Genomic DNA, 16,844 nt, shown 5'->3' with positions numbered 1-16,844 from the left:
AAAACTCTTTTCAACCTAGCGATAAGAAAACAGATAAAAAAAGCCTTATTCCAGAGAGCTAAGCTTAAAAGAATTTCACAGATCATAAATTTGAATAATTTTCGAATTCCATGATTTTCTGTTCTAACAGAATGCACAATCCAGCAGTACTTTTGCATGCAGTGTACTGCACAGAGGCAATTCACATTTCTAGCAGTGGAGACTTTTCACTGTCAAGGTCATAACGATGATCTACCATCCCAAATAACCTGTTTATGATTTATGATGACATATTTATTTGTCTTGTAAGAGGATACTTCTTTGTGCAATGCAAGTACCTAACTGTGAAGTATTAATGCAGGCAGACAAAAATTGTTGCATGCTGCTTTTACAGCTACCTAGCCTTGGTGCAGGAGAAAGCTGCTCCATTTTACAATGTTCATCGATTTGCCAAGAAAAATTTCTAGAAGCCAGTAGCTGTGAAGATATTAAGATGAACTGGATTTTTCCCTCTTTTCCACAGCCAGGATTCCTGTAGTTGAAGAGGGATGGTGTGACAGCTGCTGCATCTGCCCTCTGTCACCCTGTGGGAACTGATTGGCAGTCATCTAATCGGGTGTTAACGGAGAGTTATCACGACGCAGGGAGAAGTGGCCTGATGGTTGTGAGAACTAATTATGGTCCACTGGTTTTATTTAGCACCTACATGTTGAGAGTGTCAGTATGTACACTAGATGCATGTATCTGATCTCCTTTACACTGTTTGTTACTAGTACTTAATTCAGTGGAATTCTTCCTATTCTCAGCAATTCGAGATATAACAATATATAAAGACCATTTTGAAAAAGTAAACAAATACAAACTAACGTATGTCTCATCTAACAGTTTGCTTGTCTGCATACAATATTTCAGTGTACATTTAATACACAACTTCAAACTCTTTCTTTTGGTTCACCGGAAAATTACTAAGATAAAATTTCACTTTTTTTCAATTAAACCAGTTTGTTTGTTTTTTCAAAAAATCAGACCAGTTAAATGCGGTGCTTTTGGTTATGCAAGAAGCATAATACTTTGTTCAGCGCCTGACGCGTGTGACAGAGCACCCACCACACCACTCGTAGCCAAGAGTGCACTGTCTCTTCCAGATTTGAATAGGAAGTGCTGTCCAAGAAAACCACTCATGTGTGAGGAATCCATTAACATGGGCAAACCACTTGTCAGAAAACATTCTTTTTCTTCCACCTCCCTGTGAGCTAATATTGCATGTCCTCCCTTTTTCTTCCATCTTGATTCTTACCAGACTGCCAGCAAGGTTATCAAAAACATAAAGAAATCTGCAATATGCTTTGTGATTTATCACGCTAAAGAACAGGTAGAACAGAGGCTGGAGGAACAGACGCTGGACATTTATTCTTTGTGACAAGGCTCAGTGTTGAAAACATACAAATAAGATTCTATGGAGAATAAGGAAAAAGCAGGTCACTTGCTGAAAACTGAGTTTTATACATTTATAAAACTTAAACAGAACATCTGCAAATGGTCTCTTCAAAAGCACAATAAAATAAATTTATCATACTATTGATACGCATGTTAAAATACCTCTTAAAGTACATATAAATATAAATTTTAAAAAGAAAAAACCAATGCATGTAAACTGCAGTGTCTGTAATGTAATAAAATTGTCCATGTCTTTTTCCAGCAGGGAAATAATCTAATTCCTAGAAAGTGTAACTTATAGCTGTATGAGTTATTAGAGGTTTTGCAGAGAATATGTATTCCAACCTCTTCTGCATATGTAAGGAAACCACATTTGCCTACACAGAAGATTCCTGCAACATTCGAGTACCAGGGAGATGTTTTAAAGTCAGAGAATGTGTTTAAATTCACTACCTATTTGAAATCCCAAAGAGTGAAGTCTGTATTACTGACATGTATTCAAAGGGTTTAATAACTGTATGGTTTCCCGATAGTGATACTGCTGATCCCAAGTTTTATAAAGTCATCTTAAAGGATTTCTATAGAGAAATTTGGTGTTTTAAAATACTGTAAACTGGAGATACTACTAATGTCTAACTAAAATGTAGGGATAAAAATACATTTTAAAAACTTATTCTACAAAATCTAATTATACTTTTAAAAAAGCTTTTATAAAAAAATAAAATAATAATAATAATAAAGCATCACATAGAATTATGATCATGAAATCCTAACATATTACCTTTCAGCTCAAAAGGGTAAATAAATTCTGCAGTTTCACACTATCTAGGGAAATTTCCATTTAAAAAAAAAAAACACAAAAATTTAGGATGTGAATATTATCTCTATATAAATTTTCTGTGTGAACAGAGCAAAAATTAAATTACAAAAATTAAAAAAAATGTTGAAACATCTGACAAACCTTTGAAATTAGGCCTTATCCTGGGATCATAACTGAGCAATAGCCTATTCAAGATATTGCTTGTAGAATTAACTGGTACTCTTGCAAGGTCTTCAGCTGACTGCTGTCTGTAAAAAAAAGTGCATTAGTTAGTGTTAAGACAGAAACAACTGTGTGCTTAAACTTAAGTCATTTTAAAGTCATGCCATAAATGCCATTTCACAAGCAAACTATGTTCAGGATTTTCAGGTTCCGTAGTGTATAGTCTTCCATTCTTTGTGATGCTTCAGTATTTTTCAAGAAACTATAACAAACGCCAAAGCTCTCCTATATACTCTTAACTGCAAACTGCAGAAAATAAACTACAATTCACTAACTGTTCCCTTCCCTCCTAACAGAAATGTCCAAAGGGACTTGATTTCTTCCCTAGCAGAAAGCAGCCACCTGAACTATTTTTAGTGACAGTCAGATTAGGGACATCAGTAAAGTGACAGGCTCTCCGTAGGTGCCAAACCATGCAGCGGCTTTTGGCAGCCTCCTGCTCTCGCATGCCAGCGCCAGCTATTCCACCGCGCTGGAGCCGTTGCATAATCTCCTTGTCAAGGGCTCATCAAAGCTTTGTTATGGAAAACGAGGCCTTGGACTCTCCTCTGGTTTTGCAGGGGGAATTTAAACATCTCCATTTACCTTGCTGTTATTGTATTGGGTGGTAAATTAAAACCATCGGTAAAATAAAAAAGAACCTGTCACAGATAGATGTAGCTACAAGAGTAACACAAAATTGAGTGCCATTAAAAGCAAGGGTGCCTCAGTCCCCACCCCATGTATTTTAGGCACCTAGCAGGATGATAACGTCATGTAAATGAATTTATATGTTGTCTGTAGAACCTGCCCAGTGATGTTTTCCAATTTTGAATGCTGTCATGTAATCACTTTTCCATCCGTTTTATGATGACTACTCTGCTGACTTTCTGTCATTATAATTTCGCAACCAAGAGGCCATGTAAAAATAAGACGAACACCCTATAGCGGCATAAGTCATATGCATCAACGCCACTACCTCTAGCGAACAAACATCTGAACATATTTTTAAAAATGATGCAGTTTATTTCTTAAACGTTTTCCATAATCAGCATCAGCTGCCATTGCCTCCTTTACCCTTTTTAAAATCTTTTTTTCATTATTCTCTCTCTCCCATATCAATGTCACCTTGACTTATTCTTTATAACATCTCGGTGCATTGCTAGTTTTCTTCTCATCCTTCAGTTTCCTTCACGCTCTCTGGGACTTCTGCATTATTCAAACATTTACTGAAGAAAATACTCACACTCCAAAAGGCTTTTTGCCAGTTAACAAAAAAAAATTTGCATGAATGTATCAGACCTCCTGATTTTAAGATGTCCAATTATAGTAGCTCCTGTTCAGCATCTTCCTTAATGACTACTGGGAAATTAATTAATTAATAAACAACTGTCACCATTGTATGATATCACTATTTGATTGAAAACTGGAAATGAAACCAGATCCTAGCCCTTTGCAGAGCTTTTATGAATAACCGCACCTTCAAAACCAACTGTTTTAACTCAAACTATAAGGGAAACAACAGGAACAATTGAACAAGATCTGCTGACTTGGTAGCACTTATGCCTTCACAACGAGATTTAATCTCCTCAGTTAACATTTAACAGCTAAAATGTTTATAAATAAAACCATGAAGGAGTTTCCTGTTATTAGTGTCTGCCATATATAATTCCCAACGCATCTCTCACAAACGCACTAAAACTGCTGCCACATTTAACAACTGCATAGGCGAACTACTTGTTCTATCAGCACTTATCCAGAGATAAATACTCCACTAATAAAACAAGGAATTTTTTACTTTGAGTAACATATGTTAACTTCCACTAGTATGTCCTTGTTCTGTGTACAACAAACCTCTGCTAATTTACTATTACAGCAGTTAAATAGCAACAGGTGTTCTAACCCCTTTGAATAATTGATAAATTCCCTTCAAATAGTTCTCCCAGGGTTGTGTTTACGGCTTTTTATATTTGATTTGGATTTGGATCATTATGCAAAAGAACTAATTGATTTCTGTCATTTTGAGATTTCTGTTCAGTTTTCAGGAACGACCTTTACCAATGAACAGGTTGCTACAGAAATATCATAAACCAGCTTCGTATGCTTTTTTTTGCAGTTACCACTAATTGGACAATAGGAAAACATAAATGTTAAGATTATTTTCTATTTTGTAGCAGGAACAAGACAGAAAAGAATGTTCATTTAGGTACTCAAAAGCCAGGCAAACACTCTCTACACTGTATTTATCTGATACGAAAAGATTCACAACATTGCTTCCTTTCAAGCTGCACATCTTAACATCTTAAACATCTACATGCCTACAGAAATTATATTTATAAAAGGAGGGTCTCCTCAACACAAGCAATAGGAATTGTTTCTAAATCATATAAACCCAGGACGAAGAAAATACCAAAACGAAACCAAACAACAACTAATGAATGAACTTAAATCTTCTATTTTTTTTAGTTTCTCTTATGGCTTATACAAAGTTTATTAAATAGTGATGATGGTAATCTGAACCACAGGGATAACATTGGCACATAAATTAAATACAGATGCTCATAAAATGCAATGAGGAAAAGAGGAAAAAAGTCAGAGAAATTAAATCAGTGAGCATCAAAAAGCAAAAGAAAGCCAAATACAGCTGACAGGATTATTTGTCTCTTCAAGGAAGAGGAATAAGGCAGTAGCTCTGTGAGATCTGAGTTGCACTGCAGAAGTATGTTAATACAAATATCTGTTCAGGCTGTTTGTGCAAAGGTCAACACTGAATTAGACAAAGGCGATTTACTGCATTGGGAAAACAGTGATGGGATGAAGAATGGGTGGCAGCACTACTTTTTGGTAAAGAACATCATGATCTCATCTTCTGTAAGTTGTCAGGTAGTGTTTTGAAATTACACAAGTGTTAAGCACACACATTTATCCTCTTTCGTATACAAACCAAGTGAAATGCAACAGCATTGGCTGTTTTGAGTTGGGAGAAGAAGCAAGGAGAGTCAGTAATTGCTATTTTTTGAAAATAATTTTGAATGAAGTGGTTGGAACAGCTGCTGGAAAAAGAAAATCTACTGAGTATCAGTTATATTTTCACTGTGGTCTTTTAGCACGCTGTCATTGAACTACTGCCACTGAATAGCACTCATGCGACTAAACATTGTTACAAGACTGGATGTCCTGCAGAGAGCCTTGCTGATCAAAATGCCTGAATTTCACCTGTAAATCAATAAACCATATGTGTAGCTTTTGGGGATTTAAGAGGTCACTTTCAGAGCGATAGACGAGCAGCATGACTTAACGAAACAGGGTTAGGTGCTTGGAGAAACAGGCTGGGACTACACATGCCACTAAGATATTTACCTAAAGCCACAACCACCCCTGCTTAATTGGCCATTCTGGAATGAATTAATGATAGGCGAATGTGTAGACTACATAAGAGAAAAAGAATTTGATCTGAGATCTCCCTTCCTGATATATTCCTGTTGAATGTACGTGGAGCTGCTGGAAAGCATTAGGAAATGGAAATGCAGCGGCATTCTTCAGAGTAACTGATGAGTTCTAATCCAGATACGGTGAATATCAAACAAAAGGTAAGGCAACAGAAGTCTCACAGTTACTATAAAGGAAATATAAACGTAAGTAATAGTAAAGATAGAAATTGCCTTAACAAGAATTTTGCCTAAATAACAATTCTGAAAAAAAAACCAAACCACAAAAAAACCCAAACCCATAGTATGTTTTCTCTTTTTCTGAAAAAAAAACTATTCTCACTTCTGCAGTCCCCTCAAAAGCCAGAAAGAAAACAAAGTGCAGTTAGTCTTTCGGCATAACATCTGTCTGATATGACTGGCCTCTCTCCAGTGTTTGGGAGGTTACTTCTGGTATCTTTGATGAATAAAAGCATGACTCTAAATACTTTATTTCACAGTATATGCAGTAAGGTGTCCACCTCCTCTTCCACTGCAGCTCTACACATTTTATCACTGCCTTTGAAGAACTTAATCAATGTTTTCAGTTGATGGCGATGGATAATTATTTTCACAATTCACTAATCAAAATCCAGAAGTTTAGATAAGCAGATATCCATGGCAAAAGGAAGCATATATTACAATTGGTTTGAAATTTATATAGCTTCCTTACTTTTGTGTTAAGCAAATGTGTCAGAAGACTTTATATCTCTATGGGTTATCATGACATTTAGTCTCTCGGAGCTCACTAAGCTACAAGGAGTCCTTATCACACGCAGTGCTACAAGATGATGACTGGAGAAAAGAATATTAACAATATTCTACACAAGTGGAAAGGAGAACCTTTGCTGTTGTATTAATTCACTTACTGACCTGATCCCTAGTCTTAAGATCCCATTATGCTGAAGAATCTCTAATTTTAGAAGAGAACATGAACGTACTTTTTACTAACGGCATGTCAATCAGGAAAAAAAATGACAGGGACGTGTTCACATGCCATAACACACTGCAGTCCAGACAGTCAGGTAGCGTGCTTATTCTGTTGTTGGTGTTTGCTTAGAGTGCATAGCTTGGATAATCTAGCACTGGGTTTTGCCTTTGCATAGTTCTAGATTACTGTCTGACAGATAAAAATACGTATTCCAACTCACACTGTTCAGTTATCTCCAGCAAAATTTCCTATATAATGCTGAAACAACAAATTTTACTACAGTTCATCTAATCTATGTGACGGAAACTGACATTTTAGTCATATATGTGGTAGTGTATATCTGAGAATGATGAAACCAAGTTTTGGTAAACACAGTGTCTGTCATCTCACCATATAATATACGGATTATTTCCCCAATATAAACTATTAGAGTTCTGATTTACAGCCATTTGATTTTCTGCATGCAGTAACTCAAAGCATAAAACCAAGTTAATACAAATCAACGAGATGCTATATAATTCTTCTGAGTGATCTCTATGGTCTCTAGTATGCTTAATAGCTACATTTTCCAACTGTACCAGGTGACATCTCTGTTACTAGGAAGAATAAATATGATGCCTCCAATGCGAAGTGATATCACTCAAATTACAATAAAACTATGGAACTCTGAATAACTGTTTATGTGTCCTCACAAACGCAGTTGACAGCTAAACACCTAAAATTAGATACATAACTTCAGTACCTAAATTTGGAGGTAATGTAGTGTGGTGAACCAAGAGAAAGGTTCCTTCATAGCAGAATCTGAAACAGAAGCCCAGATTGGGCACCCCGAATTGTGAACCCTGAATTGTGGGGGGTGAAATAACCCATCTTTCATCTCCTATTGTAGACAGACCAAAGCGCACAGCCTCCTAAGGCGGGTACGTAAGCAACTTTCCTGAAGTTGGGTGGTGTGAATAGCTCAGTTAGTGTCACTACTTCAGTTCTTGTCTATCAGAAACCTCTAGGTCCAACTTTGGTTTCGCATGCAACATCGCCAGGTTTGGACACCTTAAGGAGTGTTTATATGGTAATCTGAAGTGCCTTCATATTATTCCCTAGGCTTGAGAAAAGTAAGATGATTCGTCCGCCAGCCACAGAGGTGACAGCTCCCAAACCAGTAGAACCAGGTTAGTACGGTACTTCATCCAGCCTGACTTGTACTGCTCACAGTAAGCTCACAGCAATGCTTCTATTTCTTAAAACTGGACTGTTTGCTCCTAGCTTAGGCATCTCTGCATCCTACCGACTTCACCACCTAAGCAACCCTTGTGCATAAAGGGCAACCTGTTGTGTCCTGACATCGCATGGAGACATGAAACACGATCAGCATCCAGATGTTTTAGCAGAACTGCAGACATTTTACAAATAATTTATCCACATCAGTTCCTTGTCCCAGTCTTTTTTCCAGATGCAGTAAGTACTGTTTAATTACTGTTTTACAAGAGAACTTAGGTTTTGCTTGTATAGCTTTATCTTTTACTCCCCAGCACATTTACCTAAGCTGAAAACAAATTCCCAAACCCCCTGGAATGTGGCCCTATCTATCTGGGATCACAGCCTTCCATGAGAGTTACATGCTACAGAATATTCAAACCATTGACCAACTGCTGTTACTATGGTGCAAAAGAATTGTTATAGGAACCAGATCTGGGCTCTGCAATGTGCTTATCTTCAGAATGACTGTGAGATGTAACTGCCTCCACAACCAAATTCAGGCTTTTCTTTCAACTTCATTCCATCTTCTCCCAGAAACTGTATCAACCCTCCCATCATACCTACAAATCAAAATATTCACAAACTATCAACAGTGTCTTCTACAAGATGGCAATGAAGACAGAGCTGATTCCACTTTCCCGCTATTGGCATTTTGGCAATGATCGCATACTACAGATAGAGAGGCCACGTATACCCAAACACTTGACATATCATCATAATTAAATAAAGTCCTCGTCCATGGGAAGGTGGAGAGGATCCAAGATCCAAGATACACTTTGAACTTCTTTTTTAGTCTTTATGGGAAGAGCATGTCAGAAGCTGACAGCTATGCAAGAGAAATTTTAGGACAGACTTTCATACGATTCTATGTTTTAAACATCTAAAGGCTTTTTTTCCCTAGTTCCACTGTCTTTCATTGTTATTTTTTAAAAGAATCTGTTTATTGAACCTTGGCATTGGTGACCTTTCTAAGCTTCTGCCCTGGCAGATGGTACAAGCCATGTTTTCTGGAGGGCTTAGAGGGCCATTTCACAGTTTCTGAAGTAGCTGATATGCTTTATTGAATACAAGCCAAAATATGATTTCTACTCTTGCTTTGTGGGTAAAAAAGTCTCTATAGATGTCATACAGTATTTAGTAAATCATCTCCATAGATATAAATCCCCATCTGGAAAAAATGCGTAAAGGTGAGGGAGGGACGCTATTTTAAAAGCACAATCTTGATAACCAGACAAAAGAATGAGGTTGAGTGATTGAGGTTATACACTTAGCATTGCCGTAGCATTACAGACACTGTGCCACCTTCGGAAATGAACATTGTGCAAGAGAGCAGCTGAGTCATGCTGAAACTGTAATTAATAGGGACAGCTGTGATTATGAGCACAGTCGTAACTGATTTTTTTAGCTGCTGTCTGACACTCTTACATCTCCATGACTTCTACAACACTGTCATAACCAAGCATCCCTTTCCTTAGAGTCTCTTTTCTCTAGAGAGCTTGCAAGTACTTTTGAGACCTTTGGATTTGGGGGATAACAGCAGCAGCTCACACAGCATGAAATAACTGAGTTATTTATTATGACATAACAAAAGGAAAAACATTTTTCACCAGTGCTATTAGAAAAAGTCACAGCTAAGTGTCCAACATGTTTACCAGAAACAGGTATTGTGAGGAATTATGCAGAAATTAATGAGAACTGAGTAACAGAGGTAATACAGCTGATGGATAGTCTACAACCAAGAAAGAGATCAAGTGACTAAATCCATCTGTAGTTATATTGAAATCATCCGTATTCAGTATAGTGAATTTCAAAACAGGCTTTGTAAACAGAAGATTGCAATCCACAAAATTCTTAATTTTTTTCTTGAACAAGTGGACCTATTTTATTTTAAAAAATATTTTCCATGGAGACAAAACACAAGAGTTTTGTTACACTAAAGCTTTATATTTCAGTGCACTATGTACCTGTGGAAGCCAGCTTCTCAGATTTATGCTTCTATACTCCCTATTAAAGGATTTTAGGCCTAATATATCAATTTCTTTGTTAATCAACAAACATTCAGGAATCAGACATGAGTATAATTACTCCATGTTTCATTTAGAAAGCCTGAGGTAAGAAGTAAAATTATCTAAATGTAAGATGTGAAATCTTACATCTGTTCTGAGCAAGCATTAAATCAAAGTACGAACGAAGTGATTAAGCACCAGCTTCATGAAACGCCTCGATAAAAAAGCTGTGAAAGACTGTTTCAGAAATAAATGAAAATAAGATGTCCAGTCGAGCCACTATCACACAATGCACTGAGAACTACGGCGTTATGAGTAATCACAAGTAAGAAGTTTTGCTCTAAGATACAAACCAGAATTTTCCTAGTTGAAGGAAGCGAATATCTGTTTATGAGGCAATAATGAACTTTTTATGGAGTTTCTAATCAGTTTGTTTTCAGCTTATTCTGATAGTAGTTAATTTCATGCCAGAGGGGCACATTTGGTGAAAGGCTTCCATTCTGCACAGCCATAAAAGGAAAAGTTCAAGTACGCTCAGTTTTCGTACAAACAAATTCATGCTGAAGTCCCAAACCAGTCTTGTAACCATCCATTTCTTAAAGTCAAACTAAGGAATTCAAGCAGTAACATCAGATTCAGCATAAATCTTTCCTGGAAAATTATTTGCATACATTAGAATTTCATTATAACGTTTGTAAAGGATAGACTGCTCCTTATATAATTACTAGCATGGTTTTGCGTTCTCTTGAGGAGGTAAAATTTAGCTTTTCACATGTTGTAAGGAAACAAAAGGCAATAATTCATTACAATCCAGCTTTACTTTTATTGCACCAGCAACCAATGCAAATTAAAGGTAGATTAAGATTTCAACTTATGAACGTTTGTTTTCACTAGGAATTTGTACCATTCAATTTTATAAATGATGCAAAATCCTATTTATTTTCTTTTAAAGAGATACAATACATTCTTCTAAAAGGATTCACTCATGCTTTACTAGTAAATTTTTCATTCAGCCACCTCCTTCAGTCAACCATTATGGTCTCACTTAATTCCCACTCCACTGCATTGTGTTCTGGTTTGTTTCTGAGGAAACATTCCTTACTTTTTTTCTCCACAGGAAAAAAAGTACTAAGAGTAGGCAGCCTTTTTTATCATGCAGAGTGTCACCAAGTAAAGAAGTTCTGTGAAAGATTATAAGAAGCATGCTGATGATTGAAAGTTTGCCATCACTAGCCTGAGTTAAGAGAGCACTAGATGATTTCCCTGAAAGACAGAACTGACTTTCGTTGCTCATTCACACGAGAGGTCTTCCAGGTGCCAGCCACGAAAGCAGCAGTCCTGCAACCCTGCGATTACAAGTGGTTTTCTCTCAAGCTGTGATCTTCAGCCAAGTAAGATATAGACAACTTCTTCATTATTCACAAAATCTGACAGGGCTTAGTGCTACGGCAATTAATTCTAGCTAGCATCGCTGCACATACTGATATGTACACTGATACACCGTCAGTATTCTCACAGAAAGCTTCACCTAGCTGGAATATAAAACTATCACTCCAAAAATTACAGCTTTTATTCAATGCTTTGCAAGCATATTGGTGACAAATGACATCTTATTTAATGGTTGTAATGTCAGCTGGTATAAAAAAGAACAGGGTACTAAGAAATACTGTGCTTCAGAGAAAAACAAACAAGCAAAAAGCCATCCACTTATCAAGACAAAATGACATCAATGTTTTCAATTCTAATTGAGACCCAGTCAAGAGCAAGGGGGAAATGCTGGCTGCTTCAGTGAGACTGTGGAGATCTGGATTCAGTTCCCAGCTGTGTAACTCGCTTTCTGAGGAGTTCAGTGCTTACGTCTGTCGTGGGAACTATGACATTTCTCTCCTTGCTACATACCCTCACCGTAGCTCAGACCAAAAGCTCCATACAGAGCTCAGCTTCACTATTCAAAGTGGATAGAATGGGTAGGGGTCATTTCAGATGAGTAATGATCACATCTGAGACTCGTATCTTGATGTATTCAAATCACAACACGCATTTAATTTTTCAGGTTTGATATAAAAAAAGAATTTAAAAACTCACCATATGTATAAACTTTCTAAAAAATGTGGGTTACATGTAAACATCACAGTCAATATCTAAAAAGACTGGGAACTTTAAAAAGTATTATTCAAACATTGTTTCTATCTGGTTATTCTACTTCTATTTTTCTTTTCTTTAGAAAAAGTCTATTAATGTCAAATAGTCAGTCTCACCTTCCAGTCTTTTGCTTTTATGGTTGAAGAAGAAATGTGTTTTACATTTGTCTAAAAAAATTCTATCATTTCAGGCATAGTGCTTTTCTATGCTTATTGGCAACTTACTGTATTCCATCGATATTTTCCTCAGCTATTTACACCGTAACACTACAAAGATAAGCAAGGCTGGCCAAGAAAATGACAAAAGACGCCCTCAAAAGTAAAACTTTTGTATTGTGCTATGGATCACAGCCTAAAAGGTGGTAGGCATTAGAAAGAGGGAGTATTTTTAACATGAAGTAATTGTGGGTGTCCAGAATACGTTCTCTACTCAGCTGGGCAATCGCAGGTTTTAATTTCTGTATTTTTACAGGTATTATTCCATAAGGGCATGCTTTATAGCAACAATCAATCCACCTCCATAAAAGGTATAGTACTGTAAATCATTGATGGGAGATGCTGAAGACCTTCGCTCTATCCAACGTGCAGTAAACATATGAGTAAGACAAGCCTTCTCTTACAGAACTAAGCTAACCAGAAACTGAATTTCAGTATGACTGTTTTGCATCCTCTTTGCTTTTCTCAGTATACCTGCAACACGATACTAGACAGCACAGCACTACGGGACTACATTACTCTGTCCCCATAAACAGCAAGACTCTGGGTTGGAATCCCCGACAAAGAAAGAAATTATTTACCATGGCTTAGATTTGCCCTTCCATTAAAACAGAGGACCTGCTGCAGAAGAAACATACTCATTGACTGAACTTAGCTACAAAGCTGGTCAAACCTTCTTCCTCCCATTCCCACCTCAAACCCCATTCTCTGCAGATGCAGAAAGCATCACCTTCTACTTCAATTGTCATGTAATTTTCACTGTTAAAAATATGGCAGGATTGCCATCATACAAAACCATAAAAGAAACAAGGAACATACGAAGGACATAGATATTGCTTCTTCTTCCCTTTTCCTTTCTTTGAAGACTTCTCTTTGGAATAGACTTCTCCAACCAACAAGGAGAACGAGATGAAAAAGAAAACCGCTAATAAGAACTTCATCTTGCAGATTACGCTTCAGAGAAACCTTCAGTCTGTGGCAAGAGAAAAGAAAGAGCTTTACATTAGCAGGGCCAGATATGGCAACTGGGAACACATACCCACAAAACGTAAACAAATGTTGGTTTTGGTTTTGTTTTTTTAAAGTGTGATCTTAGTTGCCTTGGGAGAGAGAGTCTGTTGAGGCGTAGCTCTGATATGGAACCAACTTTGGCAATTTTCTGAGAGTCCAAGTAGCTTCCCAAAGTTAAGAGAATGACAGTGAGGAGCAGATTTAAGTGCAAGTTTGCTCCAGTGTGTTTAAGAAATAAACTCGGTGTCCTTCAAAGGCTGCCCAACTCAAAATCCTCAGGAACAGAATTCCTCACCAAAAATGTCACGTATCAACTACGTGAAACATGATTAAATGTGACCAACCAGTCATCTCAGCACGGCAGAGAACTGCAAGCCCTCTACGACCTCGCACGGACAAAACAACAACCATTTCAATGCCAGTTACCAGAAAGACTCGCGAATCTAATTTCACGCACAGAATTTAAACAGAAATCACTATTTTGCTGTGGAGCTGGCACCGCAAGGGCCTCGCAGAGATGACTAAACACAATCCGCAACACCGTGCTCCATTGCACCGTGTTCGTTTCAATGACCGGACTTCCCGGGGGCGAAGCCCGCGTCCCAGGGGCCGGGAGCCCAGTGAGCCGGGGCAGAGGCGGCCCCGCCGGGGGCTCTCCATTTGCCCCCCGCCCCCCAGACACCGACTGCCTCAGCACCAGCTGCCTCTGACATTTTTATGTCGTTTATCTATTTTTACTCCTTTTGAAGGGGCAGCGGCTGCCTCTCTCCCTCCCTCCCTCCCCGCCACCTCCGGGAGGCACCGGGATGCTTCAGTGCCCTCCCGCAGACCCCCCGTCCCCCGTCCCCAGCTGGTGACGGTCGCGGAGCTCCCACCGCCGCCCCGCTACCCCTCGCCCGGCCGCCTCGCCTCCCCGGCCCGGCCCGAGGCCTCCTCCCGCCGGCCCCAGCACCGGGCAGGCAGCGGCCTCCGTGCTGCCGGGAGGAGGGAACGAGCCGGGCAGCACCCCCGAGCCCTGCCGGCGCCCTCCCGGCCCCGGCCCCGGCCCCGGCCCCGGCCCCGGCCCCGGCCCCGCCGCCCCCGGCGCTGGCCGAGGTGCTGCTGCCGGGGCCTGCGAGGCGGCCGCCCGGCGGGGACCGGGCTCTCGGCCGGGACCGTTTCTCCTCCCCGCACCGGGGGCAGACGCAGCCCGTCACCGCCGCTGCCGATCTCCGCCCCCCCCCCCCCCCCCAAAAAAAAAAACCGCGATTGCGGGCCATATCGCGATCCGGTGGGAGAGAAAGCCCCTACCTCCGACGGTGCCCTCCGCGGCCAGTGAGCATGTGCGGGAGGAGCGGCGCGGAGGCCGCCCAGTGAGCATGTCCCGGCCGCCCTCCCGCACATGGGCACTGGGCGAGCGGCATCGACCGCCGCGGGAAGGCCGGGGGAGGGGGGGGCTGCCCGGGCGGCCTCTCCAGCTCCCCCCCCCCCCTCCCCCGGCCCTCCCGCCCGACCCTGAGGAAGAAAGACCGGTGTGCGTGTGTGTGTGAAGCATAGACTTCTCTTCCCCAGGCTGAACAGCCCCGACTCTCCCAGCCTTTCCTCACAGGAGAGGTGCTCCAGCCCTCTTGACCATTTTCGTGACCAAGTCACTGAAAATCATGACCATTTCCAAGTCTTCTTTATCTTCCAGCCTTGTTTCTTATCTCTCCTAGTATTCACTGCCAGATCTCCAGTCTGGAGTATGACAAAAGAGCGGCATCACCCGAGGAATGCTTTTTATTCTTCAGGATGGAACCAATGTTAAAGTGTAGTACATCAATGGACTCTTTCTGCGAAGTCCTGTATTCCTCATCAGGCTTCTTTGTGAAGCTCTGTCGGGGTTTCAACTGTAACATAACAACAAATAAAAAAATGGAGAATGTCACCTGTTTGGCAGATGAGAAGTAAGTGGGCACACGGCCCAGTGAGCGTGCCACGGCAGGCAGCAAGCAGTGTGTAGATTCTGTGATACCCGAATGTCGGGTACCGTCAGCTCCACCTTCCGAGCAACGTTCCCATTCTAACTGAATTGTAGACACACTCTGAAAATACTTCCATGCCCTTCAGAATTTGCTGCCGTGTGGTGTACATATACTGCCATATATGTATATACATATGTGTGTGTACACATACATGCACACGGATGTTAAAATCTACTGCCATGGGTCAGCTTAAGGCCGCAGGTGTGTAGAAGAACGCTACGAGCTGGTTTTGTCTCGACTTTGCTGTTGTCATCTCTTCTTGGCCTCCGAAAAAACCACCACAATGACCTACAGGAAAGCACTTGTGTGTGGATTAGCGTGTGGACTGGCAAGAGATGACTTGTCTAAGCGGGCAGCACGTGTGGCACGAACTGCACGTACGGCGCATGGGCAAATGCCCCTATAAAAGGGCAGCACGTGCTTCTCTGAGCTCTCTTGCTCTCCTCCTCACCGCCTTGCTGCCGGCCCTCATTCTCGCCGGAACCTCCACGCCTGCACAGAGACTGAGCCGACCGGACATCGCTGGACATCACCGAATCCGTGGTGGTGGTAACCGATTCTCCTCCCGCACTCCTCTCCTCTCCTTTCTTTCTTTCTCTTGCCCTTTCTTTCCTTTTTTTTTTCCTTTCTTTCTCATGTTCTCCCCCCACTGCCGTCCCCGCCCGACCTCCGATTCCCGATTCACCAAAATAAAGTTTACAAGATTGCACGGCATATGATTCTGCTTGCATCTTAATCTCGTCCCCTGGGATCGCATCAAAAACCCTCCCGATACTGGATCAGGACAAGGTCTCTCAAGACACAGTTTTCCAGCTCCAACACAGGGACTTGCAAAATTAAACAAAGTGAAGTTGTTTCCTGAAACAAAAAACAAAGCCCAGAGGCTTCCCCTAACACTGTCTAACTGCGGAAAACAAAAGGTAAGCTTATTTTTTTAAAACCCTGCTGAACTTTATCTTGGAAATAGAAACCAAGATGCTGTAGACTTTCTAGAAGGATTGGCATAAACGTGTTTGAGCTCAGGTGCCCACTGATCACCATTTCCATTTTTCTGCATTTTTGTTGTGTTACTGGGGATAGGGGCATGAAAATTAAGACAGCAATATGCTTAAGGCACGAGGACAGACCAGTCCCCTCTTTGTGTTAAGAAAGCCTTAACATGGAGGAGCAGAACAAGCATCCACAGCGTGCCGTAGCAGCGACGGCAGAGGAACAAACGTCTGTCAGCACCGGCAGCCTGTGCTGCCGCAGCCACGACAGGCTCCGCTCGCTGCACGCTGCTGCCTGCAGCCACCCAGCCTGGCTACCCATGACCTCCTCTGGTGGGCAAGCACCCGATGGCCTCCTTCAGGCTGCCGGCAGATCCTCTGGTATC

At 40.8% G+C, this 16,844-nt stretch overlaps 1 protein-coding gene across 1 annotated transcript in view; it reads right to left on the bottom strand.

The window, feature by feature from the left end:
- GLRB (glycine receptor beta) overlaps window positions 1–14,884 on the bottom strand; it is a 51,179-nt gene extending 36,295 nt beyond the window's left edge. Inside the window, exons 1-3 of the mRNA XM_075421618.1 lie at window positions 14,757–14,884; window positions 13,275–13,428; window positions 2,378–2,484 (exon numbers count right to left, since the gene is read on the bottom strand). Of these exons, the coding sequence (XP_075277733.1) occupies window positions 2,378–2,484; window positions 13,275–13,396 (229 nt within the window). The 5' untranslated portion in view covers window positions 13,397–13,428; window positions 14,757–14,884. The remainder of the gene's footprint in view (window positions 1–2,377; window positions 2,485–13,274; window positions 13,429–14,756) is intronic.
- Between the last annotated feature and the right edge of the window lie 1,960 nt (window positions 14,885–16,844).

Source organism: Opisthocomus hoazin, chromosome 5 (genome assembly GCF_030867145.1).
Source record: "Opisthocomus hoazin isolate bOpiHoa1 chromosome 5, bOpiHoa1.hap1, whole genome shotgun sequence".
NCBI classification, from domain to species: Eukaryota; Metazoa; Chordata; class Aves; order Opisthocomiformes; family Opisthocomidae; genus Opisthocomus; species Opisthocomus hoazin.
Note: the sequence above shows the minus strand (reverse complement) of the source record. Positions and strands in the feature narration are given on the sequence as shown.